Raw genomic sequence first — 23,923 nt, 5'->3', positions numbered from 1 at the left:
AACTCTACGCTAAGTAATCCAAGTGTGAATTCTGGCTTCCCGAAGTAACCTATCTCGGGCATGTCATATCCAAGGATGGTATTGCCGTCAACCCTGAACGAGTCTAGGCTATTCTCGATTGGACTCCTTCGAAGAATGTCAAGCAAGTCCGAAGTTTTCTTGGTCTCGCCAGCTATTATCGTCGATTCGTCGAGAACTTCTCCAAGATTACCAGGCCCCTGACCAACCTGTTGCATAAGAGCGTCAAGTTCCACCTGATACTACGAAGGACTTCGTCATTTACTGCGACGCTTCCCGTCAAGGATTAGGCTGTGTCCTAATGCAAGAGCGCAGATGTGACGCCCCCAATTTAATCGTACACTAATCATACACGCAAACGTGTACGGTCAAGATCAGGGACTCACGGGAAGATACCACAACACAACTCTACAAATAAAAGTAAGTCATACAAGCATCATATTACAAGCCAGGGGCCTTGAGGGCTCGAATACAAGAGCTCGATCATAGACGACTCAGCGGAAGCAACAATATCTGAGTACAGACATAAGTTAAACAAGTTTGCCTTAAGAAGGCTAGCACCAACTGGGATACAGATCGAAAGAGGTGCAGGCCTCCTGCCTGGGATCCTCCTAAACTACTCCTAGTCGTCGTCAGCGGGTTGCACGTAGTAGTAGGCACCTCCCGAGTAGTAGTAGTCGTCGTCGACGGTGGCGTGTGGCTCCTGGACTCCAACGTCTGGTCGCAGCAATCGGGTATAGAAAGGGGAAAAAGAGGGAGCAAAGCAACCGTGAGTACTCATCCAAAGTACTCGCAAGCAAGGAGCTACACTACATATGTATGCATTGGTATCAAATGGAAAAAGGGTATCATATGTGGACTGAACTGCAGAAAGCCGGAATAAGAGGGGGATATCTAGTCCTATCGAAGACTACGCTTCTGGTAACTTCCATCTTGCAGCAGGAGAAGAGAGGAGATGGTAAGTTCACCAAGTAGCATCGTGTAGCATAATCCTAACCGATGATCCTCCCCTCATCGCCCTGTGAGAGAGCGATCACCGGTTGTATCTGACACTTGGAAGGGTGTGTTTTATTAAGTATCCGGTTCTAGTTGTCATAAGGTCAAGGTACAACTCCGGGTCGTCCTTTTACCGAGGGACACGGCTATTTGAATAGATTAACTTCCCTGCAGGGGTGCACCACATTTCCCAACACGCTCGATCCCCTTTGTCCGGACACACTTTTCTGGGTCATGCCCGGCCTCGGAAGATCAACACGTCGCAGCCCTACCTAGGCACAACAGAGAGGTCAGCACGCCGGTCTAAATCCTATGGCGCAGGGGTCTGGGCCCATCGCCCATTGCACACCTGCACGTTGCGTGGGCAGCCGGAGAGCAGACCTAGCAACCTCCATTACAAAGGAAGTTGCGTTACGTGGTCCAACCCGGCGCGCGCCGCTCAGTCACTGACGTCACGAAGGCTTCGGCTGATACCACGACGTCGAGTGCCCATAATTGTCCCCGCGTAGATGGTTAGTGCGTATAGGTCAGTAGCCAGACTCAGATCAAATACCAAGATCTCGTTAAGCGTGTTATTTTGAAAAACCACGGACGCCGACCAGGGCCAGGCCCACCTCTCTCCTAGGTGGTCTCAACCTGCCCTGTCGCTCCGCCACAAAGTAACAGTCGGGGGCCTTCGGGAACTCAGGCCCACCTCTACCGGGATGGAGCCACATGCCCCTTCAGCCCCCAACATCGGAATCACTCGCGGGTACTCCTACAAGCCGACCCGACTTTAGTCACCACCTGTATAGCATGTATATATGTATAAGTATATACCAGTGATCACGGCCCGATAGTATAGCATGGCAGACGGACAAGAATGTAGGGCCACTAATGATAAACTAGCATCCTATACTAAGCATTAGGATTGCAGGTAAAGGTAACAACAGTAGTAGCAAGGACAGGCTATGCATCAGGATAGGATTAAGCAGTAACATGCTACACTACTCTAATGCAAGCAGTATAGAGAAGAGTAGGCGATATCTGGTGATCAAGGGGGGGGCTTGCCTGGTTGCTCTGGCAAGAGAGAGGAGTCGTCAACACCGTAGTCGTACTGGGTAGCAGCGGTGTCGGTCTCGGTGTCTAGCGAGAGAAGAGGGGGAAGAAACAATAAATATAATGCAAACAAATGCATGACAATACATGACATGACAAAGCGTCATGCTAGGTGTGCCCTAACACGGTACGAGGTGGTACCGGTGAAGGGGGGAAACATCCGGGAAAGTATTCCCGGTGTTTCGCGTTTTCGGACTGATGAACCGGAGGGGGAAAGTTGCGTGTTTGCTATGCTAGGGATGCATGGCGGACGAACAAGTTGCGTATTCGGATTCATCTCATCGTTCTGAGCAACTTTCATGTACAAAGTTTTTCCATCCGAGCTACAGTTTATTCTTTATTAATTTTAAAAGATTTAAATTAATTTTAGCATTTATTTAATTAATTTAATTCAACATTATCCAGAATAGTGTATGTTGACGTCAGCATGACATCAGCAGTCAACGTTGACCGTTGACCTGGTCAACCTGACAGGTGGGTCCCACATGTCAGCGACTGTTTGACTAATTAACAGTAGTTAATTAGGTTAACTAATTATTAGGTTAACTAATCTTAATTAGTTAATTTAAAAAGAATTAATTAAGTTAATTATTTAGTTAATTAATTAATTATTATTATTATTATTTATTTCTTATATATTCTTTTTAATTAATTATTTATTATTTTTTTAACCGTTCTGTGGGGGTGGGGCCCCCTTATCATTGGCCCGGAGGGCCATTGCGGGCGCGGGCGTAGGGCACAGCCCGAACGGGCGCTGGCCCACGGGGGCGCACCCGACAGGGCGCGCGGGCGATCTAGGCAACGGCAGGCCGGGGCACGCGCTCGCCGGAGACAGCGATAGGCGCGGCAGCAGGGGGCTGCGGCACGGCCGTGGCGGAGCAACGGAGTGCACGGGACGACGTGGGCGCGAGCGGGGGCCGCAAGGGCGCCAGGATGGTGCGGAGCAGCAGCGGGGAGGGGGCGGCGAGCGAGGTCACGACGCAGGGCGGGCGCGTGGTCGGGATGCCCGCAGCGAGGAGAGACGGATGGTCCCCGCGGTTCATGCTGGGGCGGCCGAAATCGCCGGCGGCAAGCACGACCGCGGCAATTGTAGAGAGGCGGTCGCGCGGGTGAGCGGCAACGGCGCAACTCGCGTGCAGGGGTGGGGCTCGGGCGCGGCCGAGCAGGAGAGGGCGGCGGCGGTTGCGATGGCTGCGGGGAAGGCCCTGGTGGCAGCGACAGCAAGCCGTAGTGAGCGGAGAACGGGGTAGCGGTGGTGCGGGCGATGCGCGGTGAGCGAGCATCGCAGGTGAGGCGCGTCGATGCGGGGCGACGGGCGCGGCCAGGGAGCGGCCCGACCGCGGTGAGCGCGGCGGCGCGGTCGCGCGGTGACTGGGCCAGGAGAAGGGGAGCTCACAAGGGAGGCGTAGGGATCTGGTAGTGGGCTCGGGGAGGAGTTGAGGTTGCGTCCGGCGAGGAGGAGACGAGGACGACGGGCGGTGACGGAGTCGTGGCGGCGCGGGGCTCAGGTGTCGGTGAGGCAGAGGCCACGGGTGGGCGTCGTGCAAGGGGGGAGGGTCGATGAGGGGGTCCGGTGACGGGGTGGGGCCGTGTCGAGGACGGGCGCCGACGTCGGGTGGCGCGGGGCGCGCTCATCGGGGTGGATCCCCAATTTAGATCAGGGAGAGCGAGGGGGATCATGGGGGGAAAGAGAGCGAGTGGTGGGGGTGCGTGGTGGTAGTGGGTTAGGGTTTCGGTCGGGTGCGGGGGGGATATGCCATATAGGCCAGGGGTATTGGGGTGGGCCGGTTGGCCCCTTCGGCCAACTGGGCCAGGGCCCAGTCGGGGGGGGGGGGGGGGGGTCTTTCTTCCTTTTCTTTTTGTTTTGTTTTGTTTTTGTTTAGACCTTTTCTTTTTATTTATTTTATTTCTTTACTGTTTTCACTTGAAGTTTCTTTTATGTTAGTTTTATAAAATACCAATTGAGCACCTAAATTAGTATTACTAATTAGTCCACGGCCACAATTATTTTGGCACACTACTAAATTAGTTACATTATTATAACTTTATAAAAGGCACTTAATTAATTATTTTCCCTCTATTTTGGTTGTTTTAGTGTATTTAAATATTACAAGAAATGTTGGTTTCTCCAACATTATTACTCATGAATTTATTTGTCACATTTAGAACATTTTAGTTTTAGTTTTTGAGAACTTTCACTGTTTGATTTGATTTTGAATTTGAATTTGAATCGGTTTCGAACTAACGCGACATTAGCAACGGTAACCGTGGTGACGTGGCATCATTAGCAGAGGTTTAGTGTAGCTTAATTATCCAGGCGTCACAGCAGAGTGATTGCTTATGCCTCTCGTCAACTGCGCCCTCACGAACAAAACTACCCAGTTCACGACCTCAAGCTTGCTGTTGTCATTCATACTCTGAAGCAGTGAAGACATTACCTTCTTGGTAATCGTTGCGAGATCTTCACCGACCACCAAAGTCTGAAGTATCTGTTTACTCAGCCAGACCTAAACCTTCGTCAGCAGAGATGGATGGAGACTGTTGCAGACTTTGATGTAGGTATATCCTATACCCCAGGCAAGGCTAATGTAATGGCTGATGCCTTGAGCCACAAGTCTTACTGCAATCACCTCAAGGTTCACAAAGTTCTGCCCTCGTTGGTCGAAGAGTTTAGAAAGCTGAACCTTCATATTGTCCCTCCTGGTGCACTCGCTCCCCCTCCCCCAGAGTTCCAAAAGATGAATCTTCGTGTTGTAACTAAGGGTTCTCTAAATACCTTGGCTGTCGTACCAGATCTCGTAGACAGTATAAAGACTATTCAAGGTTATGACTCTAAAGTCCAGAAGATTAAACGCCATCTCGCAGAAGGAAAGCCCTCATTCTTCACTATCGCCAATGATGGGGCCTTATACTTCAAAGGCCTCCTAGTGGTACCATGTTCGAGGAAAAACCTGGATCAGACTAAAAAGGTTATGAAATAAGCTCATGATGCGCCTCTGTCCATCCATCCTAGTAGTACAAAGATGTACCAAGACATCCGTCAGAGGTTCTGGTGGTCTAATATGATGCAAGACATTGCTCGTTATGTTGCTGAGTGTGACATTTGCCATCGTATCAAGGCAGAGCATCAAAGGCCTGCTGGAACTTTGCAACCTATCTCTATTCCTGAATGGAAATGGGACCATGTTGAAATGGACATCGTCACTGGGTTTCCCAAATCGCAGAAAGGTAATGATGCTATTCTTGTCGTCATTGACCGGCTTTCTAAAGTTGCACATTTTCTGGCGGTCAAAGAAACAATCACCGCTAGTCAGCTTGCAACTCTCTACATGTCCAGAATTGTTTCACTTCACGGTATTCCGCTGGTTATCAATTCAGACCATGGCAGCTTGTTCACTTCAAGATTCTGGGCAAGTTTCCAAGAAGCTATGGGAACTCATCTGTCGTTCAGTATTGCATTTCATCCTCAGTTGCAAGGACAAGTTGAACATGTCAACCAAGTTCTCGAAGACATGCTTCGAGCTTGTGTAATTTCCTTTGGCAAGAAATGGGAGGAATCTCTTCCATATGCCGAGTTCTCTTATAATAATAGCTATCAAGCTAGTCTGAAGATGGCCCCCTTCGAAGTGCTATATGGACGAAAGTGTCGGACCCCTCTGAGCTGGTCAGAAACTGGGGAACGTCCACTCTTCGGTCCGGATATTATCCAATAGGCCGAAGAACAAGTCCGCATTATTCGCGAGAATCTCAAGACTGCTCAGTCACGTCAGAAAAGTCAGTATGACCGTCATCATAAAGACATGCTCTATCAACCTGGCAAAAAAGGCTTATCTTCGGGTTACACCAATGAAGGGTGCTCATCGCTTCGGGATCAAGGGCAAGCTAGCTCCTCGCTATATTGGCCCATTCACTATTTGTGAAAGGCGTGGAAAAGTGGCATATCAACTGGAGCTTCCGTCGAACCTTCCTCAGGTTCATGATGTGTTCCATGGGTCTGATACGTCTCCAACGTATCTATAATTTTTGATTGCTCCATGCTATATTATCTACTGTTTTGTACATTATTGGGCCTTATTATCCACTTTTATATTATTTTTGGGACTAAACTATTAACCGGAGGCCCAACCCAGAATTGTTGTTTTTTGCCTGTTTTAGGGTTTCGAAGAAAAGGAATATCAAACGGAGTCCAAACGGAGTGAAACCTTCGGAAACATGATTTTATCATCAGATAAGATCTAGGAGACTTGGACCCTCCGTCAAGAAAGCCACGAGGCGGTCACGAGGGTGGAGGGCGCCCCCCTAGGGCGCGCCCCCTGCCTCGTGGGCCCCTCGAAACTCCACCGACGTACTTCTTCCTCCTATATATCCACGTACCCCCAAACGATCAGATACGGAGCCAAAAACCTAATTCCACCGCCGCAACTTTCTGTATCCATGAGATCCCATCTTGGGGCCTGTTCCGAAGCTCCGCCGGAGGGGGCATCGATCACGGAGGGCTTCTACATCATCATCCAAGCCCCTCCGATGAAGTGTGACTAGTTTACTTCAGACCTACGGGTCCATAGTTAGTAGCTAGATGGCTTCTTCTCTCTTTTTGGATCTCAATACAATGTTATCCCCCTCTCTCGTGGAGATCTATTCGATGTAATCTTCTTTTTGCGGTGTGTTTGTTGAGACCGATGAATTGTGGGTTTATGATCAAGTCTATCTATGAATAATATTTGAATCTTCTCTGAATTCTTTTATGTATGATTGGTTATCTTTGCAAGTCTCTTCGAATTATCAGTTTGGTTTGGCCTACTAGATTGGTTGTTCTTGCCATGGGAGAAGTGCTTAGCTTTGGGTTCGATCTTGCGGTGTCCTTTCCCAGTGACAGAAGGGGCAGCAAGGCACGTATTGTATCGTTGCCATCGAGGATAACAAGATGGGGTTTTTATCATATTGCATGAAACTATCCCTCTACATCATGTCATCTTGCTTATGGTGTTACTCTGTTTTTAACTTAATACTCTAGATGCATGCTACATAGCGGTCAATGAGTGGAGTAATAGTAGTAGATGCAGAATCGTTTCGGTCTACTTGTCTCGGACGTGATGCCTATATACATGATCATACCTAGATATTCTCATAACTATGCTCAATTATGTTAATTGCTCAACAGTAATTTGTTCACCCACCGTAAAATACTTATGCTCTTGAGAGAAGCCACTAGTGACACCTATGGCCCCCGGGTCTCTTTCTCATCATATCAATCTCCATCACTTTATTATTGCTTTGCTTTTACTTTGCTTTTACTTTTTACTTTGCATCTCTATACCAAAAATACCAAAAACATTATTTATCATCTCTATCAGATCTCACTTTCGTAAGTGACCGTGAAGGGATTGACAACCCCTAAGCGCGTTGGTTGCGTTGGGCTATTGTTTTTGTGTAGGTACGAGGGACTCATGCGTAGCCTCCTACTGGATTGATACCTTGGTTCTCGAAAACTGAGGGAAATACTTACGCTACTTTGCTGCATCATCCTCTCTTCTTCGGGGAAATCCAACGCAGTGCTCAAGAGGTAGCAAGAAGAATTTCTGGCGCCGTTGCCGGGGAGTCCGCGCAAAAGTCAACATACCAAGTACCCATCACAATCCCTATCTCCCGCATTACATTATTTGCCATTTGCCTCTCATTTTCCTCTCCCCCATTCACCCTTGCCATTTTATTCGCCCTCTCTCTCTATCCTCCCTCTCTTTCTCTATTTGCCTCTTTTGCTTGTTTGCTTGTGTTACCATGTGCCTTCCATTTGCTTGCATCTTTGCTTGCTAATAATCTATTGTTATAGATCCACTTAGAGTTTTCTACTTGGATCATCTTCGATCCTTATGCGCTCGTGTTGAAACCCCAACTAGCCTACTTGATGGGAAATCTTTAGATGAGCATGCTCATTTTGTGCGTCATCGTTTGTCCGAAAAGGGGAAGCTCTTATGGTATCATATAAATAGTTTGCTATGTTATGCTTGGAATCTTTGTGATATTTGTGATTTTACTTGTTGCTCTAAGAACCCTAAAAAACACCTTCCCTACCTATGTGAGTTCAATGATAATGAAATCTTATCCTCTTATGCAAAGGGTGTTTATAGTTACTATGATATCGAACAAATTGAAGAATTTGTCGTTTTTAAGGGTGCTCATGAAGTTGCTTCTTTGATTGAAAAGTATGATTTCACTCTCAATAAATCTGAAAATTCCGTCATACTTAAATATTGCAATGAAAACCTTGCCCATAATGTCTGTGTCCAAGAATTTATTGAAAGAATGACCGTTGCTTCGGAAGAAAATAATGATATGCATGAATCTATAGATAATGATGATTCCGATGATTTGGTTGAAATATCCCTTGATGAACATGATGTGTGCTATGCTTGTGGCCATGATGCCAATATTTATGAAGATGAATCTGCTATAGTTCCTTATGTTACACATGAGATCGTTGCTATTGCACCCATACTTGATAGTTACTTTGATGAAAAGCATGATTGTAATGATGTTATTATAAATTCTCTTAATGTCAATTGTGTTAATGATTTGCAAAAAACTAAGCTTGGGGATGCTAGTTTTGCTATGACTACTATTTGTTGCAATGATCATGATTGGGGTGATTCTTCTTTTGATCTTGAAAATCTATTTAATCCCCATGATGAATATGAGATTGATAATAGTGTTTGCAATATTATTGAAAGTGGGTTTGGAAGAGTGTCAAGTTTAGATCCCACATATTTGGAGAATGATCAATCTTATGAAATTTTTGATAAAAGTGGGTCTGGAAAGGATGACTGTAGTTAATGTTAATCCCACTATTTTGGAAGAGTGTCAACTTTGCATGCATGTGGATCATGTTGAAAATATTTTATGTGATAGCTATTTTGTTGAATTTGCTTATGATCATACATATAATTATTACGAGAGAGGAAAATATGGTGGTAGAAATTTTCATGTTACTAAATTACCTCTCGTCATGTTGAGATTGCTATTGTTTCTTTCCACTTCCTTGCATATGCTAGTTTTTGCTTGCCTTGATAATTTGTTTTCCTATAAGATGTCTATGCATAGGAAGTATGTTAGACTTAGATGTGTTTGTCACATGCTTTATGATGCTCCTTTTGTGCTTCAATTCTTGTCTTTCATGTGAGCATCATTAAAATTATCAATGCCTAGCTATAAGGCTTTAAAGAAAAGCGCTTGTTGGGAGACAACCCAATATGATTCCTTGCTGTTATTCAATAAATAAATTGTTTAGCCTCTGTTTTGGTTGTGTTTTTTGTGTTTAATTAGTGTTTGTGCCGAGTAGAACCGTTGGGAAGACTTGGGGAAAGTCTTGTTGAACTTGCTGTAAAAAACAGAAACTTTAGCGCTCACGAGAACTGCTGTAATTTTTATTTGGAGAGTGCTATTTAGTTAATTCTTTTTGCATATGATTAATAGATAAATTCCTCACGTCCAGAAATTTATTTTAGAATTTTTGGGGTTCCATATCTTGCGCTAGCTACAGATTACTACAGACTGTTCTGTTTTTGACAGATTCTGTTTTTCGTGTGTTGTTTGCTTATTTTGATGAATCTATGGCTAATAAAATAGTTTATAATCCATAGAGAAGTTGGAATACAGTAGGTATAACACCCATATAAATAAAGAATGATTTCATTACAGTACCTTGAAGTGGTCTTTTGTTTTCTTTCGCTAACGGAGCTCACGAGATTTTCTACTTTAAGTTTTGTGTTGTGAAGTTTTCAAGTTTTGGGTAAAGATTTGATGGACTATGGAACAAGGAGTGGCAAGATCCTAAGATTGGGTATGCCCATGGCACCCCCAAGATAATCCAAGGACACCTAAAATCCAAAGCTTGGGGATGCCCCGGAAGGCATCCCCTCTTTCGTCTACTTCTATCGGTAACTTTACTTGGAGCTATATTTTTATTCACCACATGATATGTGTTTTGCTTGGAGCGTCTTTTATGATTTGAGTCTTTGCTTGTTAGTCTACCACAATCATCCTTGTTGTACACACCTTTTTAGAGAGCCATACATAATTTGGAATTTGATAGAATACTCTATGTGCTTCACTTATATCTTTTGAGCTCTATAATTTTACTCTTGTGCTTCACTTATATCTTTTGAGTTATATAATTTTGCTCTAGTGCTTCACTTATATCTTTTAGAGCACGGTGGTGGATTTGTTTTATAGAAACTATTGATCTCTCATGCTTCACTTAGATTATTTTGAGAGTCTTAATAGCATGGTAATTTGCTTAATAATAATATGCTTGGTATTCAAGATTTGTAAAACTTTCTTTTGAGTGCGTTGAATACTAAGAAAAAAATTGATGCTTGATAATTGTTTTGAGATATGAGGATGGTGATATTAGAGTCATGCTAGTTGAGTAGTTGTGAATTTGAGAAATGCTTGTGTTAAAGTTTGTGATTCCCGTAGCATGCACGTATGGTGAACCGTTATGTGATGAAGTCGGAGCATGATTTATTTATTGATTGTCTTCCTTATGAGTGGCGGTCGGGGACGAGCGATGGTCTTTTCCTACCAATCTATCCCCCTAGGAGCATGCGCGTAATACTTTGCTTTGATAACTTCTAGATTTTTGCAATAAGTATATGAGTTCTTTATGACTAATGTTGAGTCCATGGATTATACGCACTTTCCTTCCACCATTGCTAGCCTCTCTAATACCACGCACCTTTTGCCGGTATCATACATCCACCATATACCTTCCTCAAAACAGCCACCATACCTACCTATCATGGCATTTCCATAGCCATTCCGAGATATATTGCCATGCAACTTTCCACCATTCTGACACGCTCCATCATTGTCATATTGCTAGCATGATCATGTAGTTGACATCGTATTTGTGGCAAAGCCACCGTTCATAATTCTTTCATACATGTCACTCTTGATTCATTGCATATCCCGGTACACCGCTGGAGGCATTCATATAGAGTCATATTTTATTCTAAGTATTGAGTTGTAATTGTTGAGTTGTAAGAAAAAATGAAAAATGTGTTCATCATCATTTTTAGAGCATTGTCCCAAGTGAGGAAAGGATGATGGAGACTATGATTCCCCCACAAGTCGGGATGAGACTCCGGACAAAAAAAAAGAGGCCATAAAAAAAGAGAAGGCCCAAACAAAAAAATGAGAGAAAAGAGAGAAGGGACAATGTTACTATCCTTTTACCACACTTGTGCTTCAAAGTAGCACCATGATCTTCATGATAGAGAGTCTTTCATTCTGGCACTTTCATATACTAGTGGGAATTTTTCATTATAGAACTTGGCCTGTATATTCCAATGATGGGCTTCCTCAAAATGCCCTAGGTCTTCGTGAGCAAGCGAGTTGGATGCACACCCACTTACTTTCTTTTGTTGAGCTTTCATATACTTATAGCTCTAGTGCATCCGTTGCATGGCAATCCCTACTCACTCACATTGATATCTATTGATGGGCATCTCCATAGCCCATTGATACGCCTAGTTGATGTGAGACTATCTTCTCCTTTTTGTCTTCTCCACAACCACCATTCTATTCCACATATAGTGCTATATCCATGGCTCATGCTCATGTATTGCGTGAAGATCGAAAAAGTTTTGAAAATTTCAAAAGTATGAAACAATTGCTTGGCTTGTCATCGGGGTTGTGCATGATTTAAATACTTTGTGTGGTGAAGATAGAGCATAGCCAGACTATATGATTTTGTAGGGATAGCTTTCTTTGGCCATGTTATTTTGAGAAGACATAATTGCTTTGTTAGTTTGCTTGAAGTATTATTATTTTCATGTCAACATGAAGTTTTGTCTTGAATCTTTTGAATCTGAATATTCATACCACAATTAAGAAGATTTACATTGAAATTATGCCAAGTAGCACTCCGCATCAAAAATTCTGTTTTTATCATTTACCTACTCGAGGACGAGCAGGAATTAAGCTTGAGGATGCTTGATACGTCTCCAACGTATCTATAATTTTTTATTGCTCCATGCTATATTATCTACTGTTTTGGACATTATTGGGCTTTATTATCCACTTTTATATTATTTTTGGGACTAACCTATTAATCGGAGGCCCATCCCAGAATTGTTGTTTTTTGCCTGTTTTAGGGTTTCAAAGAAAAGGAATATCAAACGGAGTCCAAACGGAATGAAACCTTCGGAAACGTGATTTTCTCATTAGATAAGATCCACGAGACTTGGACCCTCCGTCAAGAAAGCCACGAGGCGGTCACGAGGGTGCAGGGCCCCCCCCTAGGGCGCGCCCCTGCCTCGTGGGCCCCTCGAAGCTCCACCAGCGTACTTCTTCCTCCTATATATATCCACGTACCCCCAAACGATTAGATACGGAGCCAAAAACCCAATTCCACCGCCGCAACTTTCTGTATCCACGAGATCCCATCTTGGGGACTGTTCTGGAGATCCGCCGGAGGGGGCATCGATCATGGAGGGCTTCTACATCATCATCCAAGCCCCTCCGATGAAGTGTGAGTAGTTTACTTCAGACCTACGGGTCCATAGTTAGTAGCTAGATGGCTTCTTCTCTCTTTTTGGATCTCAATACAATGTTCTCCCCCTCTCTCGTGGAGATCTATTCGATGTAATCTTCTTTTTGCGGTGTGTTTGTTGAGACCGATGAATTGTGGGTTTATGATCAAGTCTATCTATGAATAATATTTGAATCTTCTCTGAATTCCTTTATGTATGATTGGTTATCTTTGCAAGTATCTTCGAATTATCAGTTTGGTTTGGCCTACTAGATTGGTTGTTCTTGCCATGGGAGAAGTGCTTAGCTTTTGGTTCGATCTTGCGGTGTCCTTTCCCAGTGACAGAAGGGGCAGCAAGGCACGTATTGTATCATTGCGATCAAGGATAACAAGATGGGTTTTCATCATATTGCATGAAACTATCCCTCTACATCATGTCATCTTGCTTAAGGCGTTACTCTGTTTTTAACTTAATACTCTAGATGCATGCTGGATAGCGGTCGATGAGTGGAGTAATAATAGTAGATGCAGAATCGTTTCGGTCTACTTGTCTCGGACGTGATGCCTATATACATGATCATACCTAGATATTCTCATAACTATGCTCAATTCTGTCAATTGCTCAACAGTAATTTGTTCACCCACCGTAGAATACTTATGCTCTTGAGAGAAGCCACTAGTGAAACCTATGGCCCCCGGGTCTCTTTCTCATCATATCAATCTCCATCACTTTATTATTGCTTTGCTTTTACTTTGCTTTTACTTTTTACTTTGCATCTCTATACCAAAAATACCAAAAATATTATTTATCATCTCTATCAGATCTCACTTTCGTAAGTGACCGTGAAGGGATTGACAACCCCTAAGCGTGTTGGTTGCGTTGAGCTATTGTTTTTGTGTAGGTACGAGGGACTCGTGCGTAGCCTCCTACTGGATTGATACCTTGGTTCTCAAAAATTGAGGGAAATACTTACGCTACTTTGCTGCATCATCCTCTCCTCTTCAGGGAAATCCAACGCAGTGCTCAAGAGGTAGCAGTGTCGCATCTCCGCCGTTGCTTCAAGGACCCAATCCGAGCAGTGGATCATGAAGTGCTCGAATTGCGACACGACCTCTCCTATAAAGAGCATCCGGTCCGCATTCTCGACCAAGTTGAACGCCGCACACGTCAGAAAGCAATCAAGTTCGTCAAGGTCCAGTGGTCGCATCACTCTGAAGATGAAGCCACTTGGGAATGCGAGGACCGCCTGCGTGATGAATACCCCGCAATGTTTCCTTCTACCTCCTAAATCTCGGGACGAGATTTCTTGTAGTGGAGGAGTTTTGTAACGCCCGGATGATTAGGCTACGATAAATCTCTGCTAAATATGCCACGTCACCTGGGTCACTGTTTAATCTCGCGTCGGTTCAAAACTTTTCAAATTCAAAATTTAAATAATGTCAAACAACAAAAGTTTTCAAACGTTAAAAGAAAATTGTTCGGTTAGTGTCAAATATTACGTAGGTAATTATTGTGTAGAAAATGTTTTTCTTGAAAATGCCTCAACATTTTAAAATGATTTAAAACGAAAAGGAAAAGAAATAAAAAGAAAAAAAGAAACCCCTTGGCCAACTGGGCCATTCGACCCAGCTGGCCGCCGAACCAACCGACCCAATTGGGCCGGCCCAACCGCACTCCATATCCCCCTGGACACCCAAATCCTAACCTACCTCACTCCACACTCGCTCCCTCCCACTCTCGCACGTCTCTCCTCCACCCCCCATCGATCCCGATCTAGATTGGGAGAGGGGGGGCTCGAACGCCGCCAGGAACGAACCATGCCATTGCCGCCCAGACCTCGTCGACCAGGACCTCCTTGTCGGACTGCCTCCATCGTCGACCTCGTCCCCGTCATCCCCCCCCCCCCCCCCCGCGCGCGCCCCGCTGCCATTTACCCTACGACCCCGCCGTGAACGCCTTCCTCCTCTCCCCTCTTCCCCTGTCACCGCGCACCCGAGGCCGTGCTCGCTCGCGGCCTCCCCGCGCTCGTCGCGCCTCCTCTGGATGGACATCGTGCCCGACCCCCATGGCCACCACTAGCCGTCGCCATGCCGCCGCGCGCCCGGCCGCACCTCGCGACCGCCGCCCCCTCCATCCCGCTCACCAGCCCGCGCCCGCTGGCGCTACCCTACGCCCGCCCGCATCCCCCACCGCGCGCACCCGCCGCCGCTCCGAGGCCGCCGCCTCCCCCCGCAGTCGCGCGCTGCCCGCACTTCGGGCCGCACTCGCACCGCCGCGTGCTTGCCGCCACCTCCTCCCTGCGCCCCTCCCCTGCTGGCTTCGAGGCCGCGCGCGCCACGCACCGACGCCCACGCCCTGCCTCGTCCCTGCCACTCGCTGCCGCTCTGCACTACCGTTGCAGCCTCTGCTACTGCCGGAGGCCGCCGACGTTGTCCCACACGCGCCGGTCGGCCCCTGCCCGAAGCCCGCCTTCAGTCGCCCACTCCAGCCGCCGCGCCACGCACCACCGCAGCCCCTCCCGCTCGCGCCTGCTGCCTTGGCCGCACGCGCCTTGCGCCGCGCTTCCCCCCCCCCCTGCTGTGCTGCTCCGGCACCCCGCCGTGGCTGGCGCCCCCTGGTAGCCTTGGCATGCGCCCAAACGGGCTAGCGCCCAGCGCCTATGGCCGACGCCCGCGCCCGCTAAGGCCCACTGGCCCTATGACAAACAAGGCCCACGCCCAGAACGTTTAAAAAATAGGAAATTAAAAAATAATAAAATAAATGAATAATAATTTAAATATTTATTTAATTAATTTTGATTAATTAAACTAAGTAATCATGATTAGTTAGTCTAGTCAATGACGAACGGGGCCCACATGTTAGTTTGACCAGTCAACACCCCTGTTGACTGCTGACGTCATGCTGACATCAGCATGCGCTATTTTGGATAATGTTGAATTAAAGTAATTAAATAAATCCTAAAAATGTTCTAAATCTTTTAAAATTAATATAAAATAAACTGTAGCTCGGATGGAAAAACTTTGTACATGAAAGTTGCTCAGAACGACGAGACGAATTCGGATAGGCAGCCCGTTCATCCACCACACATCCCTAGCATAGCAAACACGCAACTTTCCCCCTCCGATTCATCTGTCTGAAAACGCGAAACACCGAGGATATTTTCCCGAATGTTTCCCCCCTTCACCGGTATCACCTCATACCGCGTTAGGGCACACCTAGCACCGCTACTTGTCATGTCATGCATCATTATGCATCTGTTTGCATTGTATTTATTGTTTGTCCCCCTCTTCTCTCTGGTAGACTATGACACTGACGCCGCTGCTGGTGCCCCGATCGACTACGCTGTTGACGACCCCTCTTTCTTGCCAGAGCAACCAGCAAGCCCCCCCTGATCACCAGATATCGCCTATTCCACTCTCTACTGCTTTCATTAGAGTAGTGTAGCATGTTACTGCTTTCCGTTAATCCTATTTTGATGCATAGCCTGTCATTGTTGCTACAGTTGTTGATACCTTACCTGCAATCCTAAATGCTTAGTATAGGATGCTAGTTTATCATCAGTGGCCCTACATTCTTGTCAGTCTGCCATGCTATACTATCGGGTCGTGATCACGTCGGGTGTTGATCACGGGTATATACTATACATATTGCACATGATACATGTTGTGACTAAAGTCGTGTTGGCTCGTTGAGTACCCGTGGTTGATTCACGAATTGGGGGCTGAAAGGACATATTTTCCCGACGGTTCTCTGTGTGGATCTTTGTGGCGGAGCAACAGGGCAGGTTGAGACCACCCAGGAGAGAGGTGGGCCTGGCCCTGGTCGGCGTTCGCGGTTACTTCAAGATAACACGCTTAACGAGATCTTGGTATTTGATCTGAGTCTGGCCACTGGCCTATACGCACTAACCAACTACGCGGGAATAGTTATGGGCACTCGACGTCGTGGTATGAGCCGAAGCCCTCGTGACATCAGCGACTGAGCGGCGCGCACCGGGTTGGACCGCGTAACACAACTTCCTTTGTAATGGAGGTTGCTAGGTCTGCTCATCGGCCGCGTACGCAACATGCAGGTGTGCAATGGGCGATGGGCCCAGACCCCTGCGCCATAGGATTTAGACCGGCGTGCTGACCTCTTTGTTGTGCCTAGGTGGGGCTGCGACGTGTTGATCTTCCGAGGCCGGGCATGACCCAGAAAAGTGTGTTCGGACAAAGGGGATCGAGCGTGTTGGGAAATGTGGTGCACACCTGCAGGGAAGTTGATCTATTCGAATACATGTGTCCCTCGGTAAAAGGATAACCCAGAGTTGTACCTTGACCTTATGACAACTAGAACCGGATACTTAATAAAACACAACCTTCCAAGTGTCAGATACAACCGATGATCACTCTCTCACAGGGCGACGAGGGGAGCATCACCGGGTAGGGTTATGCTATGCGATGTTACTTGATGAACTTACCATCTACTCTCTTCTACATGCTGCAAGATGGAGGTTACCAGAAGCATAGTCTTCGATAGGACTAGCTATCCCCTTCTTATTCTGGCATTCTGTAGTTCTGTCCACTTATACTACCCCCTTTCATTCATACCAATGCATATCTAGTGTAGCTCCTTGCTTGCGAGTACTTTGGATGAGTACTCACGGTTGCTTTGCTCCCCCCTTTTCCCCCTTCCTCTATTCGATTGTTGCGACCAGACGTTGGAGTCCAGGAGCCAGACGCCACTATCGATGACGACTGCTACTACTCGGAAGGTGCCTACTACTACGTGTAGGCCGCTGACGACGACCAGGAGTAGTTTAGGAGGATCCCAGGCAGGAGGCCTGCGCCTCTTTCGATCTGTATCCCAGTTTGTGCTAGCCTTCTTAAGACAAACTTGTTTAACTTATGTCTGTACTCAGATTATGTTGCTTCCGCTGACTCGTCTATGATCGAGCTCTTGTATTCGAGCCCTTGAGGCCCCTGGCTTGTAATATGATGCTTGTATGACTTATTTTATTTGTAGAGTTGTGTTGTGGTATCTTCCCGTGAGCCTTGATCTTGATCGTACACGTTTGCGTGTATGATTAGTGTACGATTGAATCGGGGGCGTCACATGTACATTCTCCGAATATATAAGTAACACTTATTTACACATGTTTAATTTTTTTTAAATATATGTTAAACATTTTATCATATACTCTCTCTGTAAAGAAATAAAAACCGTTTAGAACACTAAAATAGAGATCTAAACTCTCCTGTATTTCTTCACATAGAGAGTATGTGATAGAAATTGTACACATTTGAAACCTTATTTTTATACATGGTTAACGTTTTTCAAATACATGATTAACATTTTGTTAAAATATATGTGTTTGGTGTCTGCTTTTTTCATACACATTGCACATTTTTCGTATACATCAGGAATATATTTTTTACACATGATACATTTTTAATAGATTCTTAAAAAATCATTTATATGATTTGATGTCTACTTTTTTCATACACGTTGTACATTATTCGTATACATCAAAATATTTTTCCGTGCACATTTAACACTTTATACATGTTACATTCTTTTCAGATACTTGTTTTGATGTCTACTTTTTTCATACACATTATATATTTTCTGTATACATCTGAAACATTATTTTTATACAAATTTAATATTTTTAAATTGCATGATTGACCTTTTTTCAAACATATGATTTGATGTCTATACTTTTTCATACACGTTGTAAATTTAGTTGTATATACATAACATTATTTTTATACATGTTTAACATTTCTTAAATACATGATTCACACTTTTTTTGAAATATAAGTTTGATGCCCACTTTTTTCATACACGTTGTAACTTTTTTATATTCATATGAAAAAATATTTTTGTCTGTATTTAATAATTTTAAGTGCATGATTTTTTAAATACATGTTGAACATTTTTTAATACATGATGAACATATCTTAATAAACGAGTGAACATTTTTTCTAGAAACAAGCTCAATATTTTTATATAACTTTTAAAATATTAAAATAAATAAATGCATATATACTTAATAACAGAAAAAAAGGAAGGGAAGGCACATGCACCGGCAAATTCGGTCATGCGCCGCGACGGTCAAAAGTGGCCGCTCCAGCTACTGCGCCGAGTTTGTGTGCTTGGAACAATGAGCAATGTAAGCTAGTCCGCCTTCGTCACACTGTTGGGATGGCCGAATGAGGGTGGGGCGTTATTTTTTCCGTGCTTTCTTTCTTCTGATTTTTTTCCTTTGTTTCCTTTTTTTGCTTTTCATTTGCAATTTTGGGATGGCCGAATGAGGGTGGGGCGTTATTTCTTCCGTGCTTTCTTTCTTCTGATTTTTTCCTTTGTTTCCTGTTTTTGCTTTTCATTTGCAATTTTTCGTGTACTATTTTGTTTTTGTGAGAGTCCCTTTTTATTTCGTTTTGTTATGTTTTTAAAATTGCACGAATATTATTAAAGTCCCCGAATGTTTATTAAAATTCTTGAGGTTTTTTACCTTCATGGGCATTTTTTAAATTTGTGAGCATATTTTAAATGCTTACTTTTTAAAATATACGATCATTATTGAATTCCTGAAAAATTAAGAAATTTGCGGATATGTCTAAAACTTGAAAACATTTTAAATTTTCAAAGCATGTTTTATAAAATCATGAGTATTTTTAAAATATGTGATCTGTTTTAAGTGTTGGTGAACAATTATTAGAAAATATTATCTTTTAAATCTACGAATTGGTTTCTTGATATATTTTGAAATATTCTATTTTATACAATTTTATTTGTAAAATTAAAAAAAATTATCTGTGAAAATCAAAGGAGTCGTAAAATTATATTTTTGCTCAACTAAGTACGTTGGCCAGACACATTTTATTGGGTGTGGGATCAGAGCTCTCACAGATCACATAGAAAGGGTGCCGGCTCCAAGCAAGTGAAGTGAAGTTATTAATTGTCGGCCCTCGGTTTCTTGCAAGAGATCATGGTTTATGAGAAATACTATAGCTCAAGAAGATAATTGGACCCTATAGTTACTGCAGGTAACATTGGCTGCTGACAGTCACACCTGCTTTGACACGATTCAATACATGGGACATACATAATTTAAACTTCTGTAGGTATACAGAAGAATACTGAAGTGTTGGTTTGGGATTTCTTCTCGCGTTGTCAAATTGGTACCGCTTATGAGCACGACGAAACCTATAATCAAGACTAAATGCAATCTAAAGTTCTCATCCGAGACTCTGGTATTCCTTTTGCTGTATGGCAGCAATCTAAAGTTCTGAACTGCTGTGATGTGTACACCTTGAAAAGTATGGTTGCACTACTTGGATTGTGGTTCTCTGAATCGAGTAAATACAACACCAAGAACTTGATACTTCCATTTTCTCCACCTGTGAAATTTCAGTAATCTTGTTGCCCACAAATCATAGTGATATTTTTTTTCCTTTTGTGTATTTGTATTGCAAAATTATAGGGTCTTTTTGCTGTATACTTCAGCACTTGTGTGTATCTTGTCTTTAGTGTGTATTGAGTCATCATCCGATATCAAGTATTTAGTTTCATAATACGTGTTACTGAAATTGTTCATGTGGAAGAGTGCCCACACCTGTAGCCTGTACCCTGTAGGTATCAAAGGAAGATTGCATTGGGATAGTGTAATGTGTCTATGAAATTTTTTATCGTCTTTGGTTATTCTGCAAGGAACAGACTTCTTCAGTCACTAATTCACTGTGGATATCAATCTCAACTTGGATAAACTTGCTCCTTCAAGAAAGAAAGAAATTGCTGCATTGCTGTAAAATGTCTTCCAAGGACAAATTATTCTTCCTTCATCTGAATTGTTCTTGTTAAATAAATATAATCTACAAGAAACTTGACCCAATGCAATGTATCACTACTATTATCATTTTTCATTGCTCGCTGGTGTTCGCTTCTGTAGGATTCTAGGATTCACGGGTCATTGCTCTAACTGTTTTTCATTCCTGCTAATACAGTAAACGCATCAAGTAAGAACTGATCTTCCCAGGTTTTAAGATAAATTATTCTGTCACTAAACTCCCCTAATCTAGAGCATCATATGATATTAGGAAAATGAAGATGGAGAATTATGTTGATAAGCTAGTTAATATAAGCTGAAGGATTAAGTTGTTGCTGCCACGGCCAAAATGTTTGATGCATCAGATGAAGTATTACTGCAGTAACAAAAAAAAACAGCAGAAATAGAGCAAAGTGACATTTGATTAACAAGAAACACATGATGATTTGCACAGAGCAAGTGGCATACCAAATCAATCTAGAAATCGATGTATGAAATACAGACTAATCCCAACCTTAATTAAACACATTGTTGCAACACAGAACAATCATAAATGATGCCTGGTACAAATGCATCAGATAAAATAGCAGAAACGGGGCAACTGATGTTCCTGATTTGGCCATGCACTAGCTATTCCGCAAGCAAATGCAATCCGTCAGGGGCTCCTGGTAAAAGAATAGCAAAACAATCCAACTCCCAAGCACACACAATTCTGCATCACAGAAGATAGTACAATTTTACGTAACAGAAATGCAGCAGAACAAAGTCAGAGACAAGGTATTTCAGAGACATGTTTGATTTCTAACAAACTGCGAATAACTTTGCTCCACGATTCAGTACGAAATACAGAGGAAATAGCGAACTACAGAGGAACTAGCGAACTACACAAGTCGCGGTATCATCAAACTTTCGGGATCTGCAGTGGGGTGGCGAGGAAGAGCCTAGCCGCCGAAGCCGTAGAGGGTGCGGCCCTGGCGCTTGAGCGCGTAGACGACGTCCATGGCGGTGACGGTCTTGCGGCGGGCGTGCTCCGTGTAGGTGACGGCGTCGCGGATGACGTTCTCGAGGAAGATCTTGAGCACGCCGCGGGTCTCCTCGTAGATGAGGCCGGAGATGCGCTTCACGCCGCCCCTCCGAGCGAGGCGCCGGATCGCCGGCTTGGTGATGCCCTGGATGTTGTCGCGCAGCACCTTCCGGTGGCGCTTGGCGCCGCCCTTGCCGAGCCCCTTGCCTCCCTTGCCGCGGCCGGACATGGCTGACGGTCTCTCCTTGGTTCGAGCTGCGAGCGGACGGAGGAGGTCGAGGAGCGGTGGTGAATTGTGTTGTGAGATTTGCCCGATGTGGGGAGGGGATTTTAAGGTGGACGAGAGGTGGGAGGAGGCGCGTTGCTGCCGTTCGATGCAGATGGAATGCACGGTTGAGATTGCGATCCGGGGGACGGATGCCGCGGATCGATGACCTGGCGGGAGGCGCCGATTGCGGGAATGGCCGCCGGCGCCAAAGTTTTGGGCTGTGGGCGGGCGCGATGTTTTCGCGTTGGTGCACACAATGGCGCGAACTAGGAACGGCACGGAGTCTGTCCGGTCCCCGTCGATTTTACCAAAATATTGTGTGTGTGTGTGTGTGTGTGTGTGTGTGTGTGTGTGTGTTTGAGAAAACATTGTTTTTCTGAGCAAGGTAATTCCACAAAGTCTTCTTAACTAGGCAACCTAGTTCTAGGAACAAAAGAAAATTTGAAGAAAATGAAAAGTAAAATTTGGCATTGAAAAATTTATTTCATGTGAATCTTTAGATCAAGATAAAAAATTATGAAAATTGTGAGGTGGAGCGGACGGGGACGCGTAATACCCACCAATTTTATTTGGTAAGTCTAAGGGCAACTCCAATGGAAAACCCTAACGAAAATGGTATTTGTTCGCGGACACGTCAGACAATGATGCGAGAGCCGGCCATCCAATAGGATTCGAAACAAACCGAACGAATTCCATGCAAACCGGATGATTTTTATCTAAAGGCCAAAATTGTTACATTTTCAACACAACTAAACTATAGCGGGCTAAAGTTTTTAACCCGGTCTAAATGATCGTCGGCCGCGGCAGTGCCTATTTTCCCAGGACATGTCTTCCCCATGTCCGGCGAGCTCACCGGCTGCCCGAGAGTCCCGGAAAATGAAGTTGCGGGAGGGGAAGAATAGTAGTGGCCTTTCTGGGAAACAATTATCTCACTCCAACGGAGGCTTGCAACAAACAACTCAACTCTTACACACTCGTGATGATAAAAATGGGAACATCAACTCCGACAAGCAACTATAGGTTGCTCCAGTGTTGACCATAAGGAGGGAAATAGCCAAAATTTCAGCAAACTGTTTTAGGCGCCCGACATCCGGGCAGCAAGCCAGACGTCCGCCCGCTAGAGCTATGACCAAATTTTCCAGTCAAATTTTTTTGCACAAACATATTAGGTGCTGCACGTCCAAGTCGCTAGTGAGACATCCGGGCTAGGGGTTGCGCCCTGCTGTGCCAAGTCTCTTGCGACGCCGTGTCAGGTGTCGGACATATGGGCATTGAAAACATAGGGCGGCGGGGCAAATGACCAATTTTCCATTCTCTCATCCATAGTTTTTGAAAATGGACCAGACCGGCTGTCCGACTGAAAAAACCAGGAACCGATGCCTTGCCTGGGTTTCAGACGCCCCAGCACTGAAAATCACATCAAAACACAGGTACACGTCAAGGAAGCAAAGATGCTTCACAAATTGTTTATCTGGGTGAGATCTCTCCTCATCATACTATATCCTTGGTTTAATCTTCTTTGCTCTGCTCTTCCTACTACCGAGAAACACATATGCCATTGTCCGACACCATCATCATCTTCCAGACACAAGTCCAGAGGTTTCCCGTCCTCGTCAGATGATGGTACCGATGTTGTTTATATGTGTAGATTTTGGGAAACTGGCCCTAAGAACTGTCACATTCAAGATCTTCTGCTTCTGCATGATTGTGGTTGAAATTTTCCCCCAACCTGTCATCATCCCATATTTCTTCCGTTCCTTCTATCCCTCGGCCTGGATCCTTTACATAGTACATGTAATCCCTCAAAACATATCCTTCAGTCTCTATCAGTGCTACTAGATTGTAAAATATGATGTATCGTATGACAACATCATAGTTCTCTTGAGATTGTCTCTGTCATGGAAATGCGTCCTCAATTCACAAAACTCATCATCCAAACCGCAAATAATAAAATTAACATAGCAGTGCAGTATAAGTGTTTAATTAGAACACTTCCTAAAAAGCAGAACAACAAGAAAACAGAGCAATACAAAGCTTTGGGTTAATTAGAAAACAGTGCAATACAAAGCAACATAGTACACTAACCCCCACTTTGGTTAATTAAAGCTTTGGCACATTAAAAAACCATACACAAACACGGTAGAATAAAATGCGTTGGTTAATTAGAGAGCATTTTA

At 44.4% G+C, this 23,923-nt stretch overlaps 1 protein-coding gene across 1 annotated transcript; it reads right to left on the bottom strand.

Moving 5' to 3' along the window:
* Nucleotides 1-21,238: 21,238 nt before the first annotated feature.
* On the bottom strand, nucleotides 21,239-21,794 carry LOC125521338 (histone H4). Its single transcript, XM_048686399.2, has one exon. It carries the CDS (start codon nucleotides 21,705-21,707, stop codon nucleotides 21,396-21,398), a length of 312 nt encoding a protein of 103 aa, XP_048542356.1. The 5' UTR covers nucleotides 21,708-21,794; the 3' UTR covers nucleotides 21,239-21,395.
* Nucleotides 21,795-23,923: the final 2,129 nt, after the last annotated feature.

Source organism: Triticum urartu, chromosome 1A (genome assembly GCF_056163025.1).
Source record: "Triticum urartu cultivar PI428250 chromosome 1A, HENAU_Tu73, whole genome shotgun sequence".
Classification (NCBI taxonomy): Eukaryota; Viridiplantae; Streptophyta; class Magnoliopsida; order Poales; family Poaceae; genus Triticum; species Triticum urartu.
This window is presented reverse-complemented; position numbering and strand designations above follow the sequence as displayed.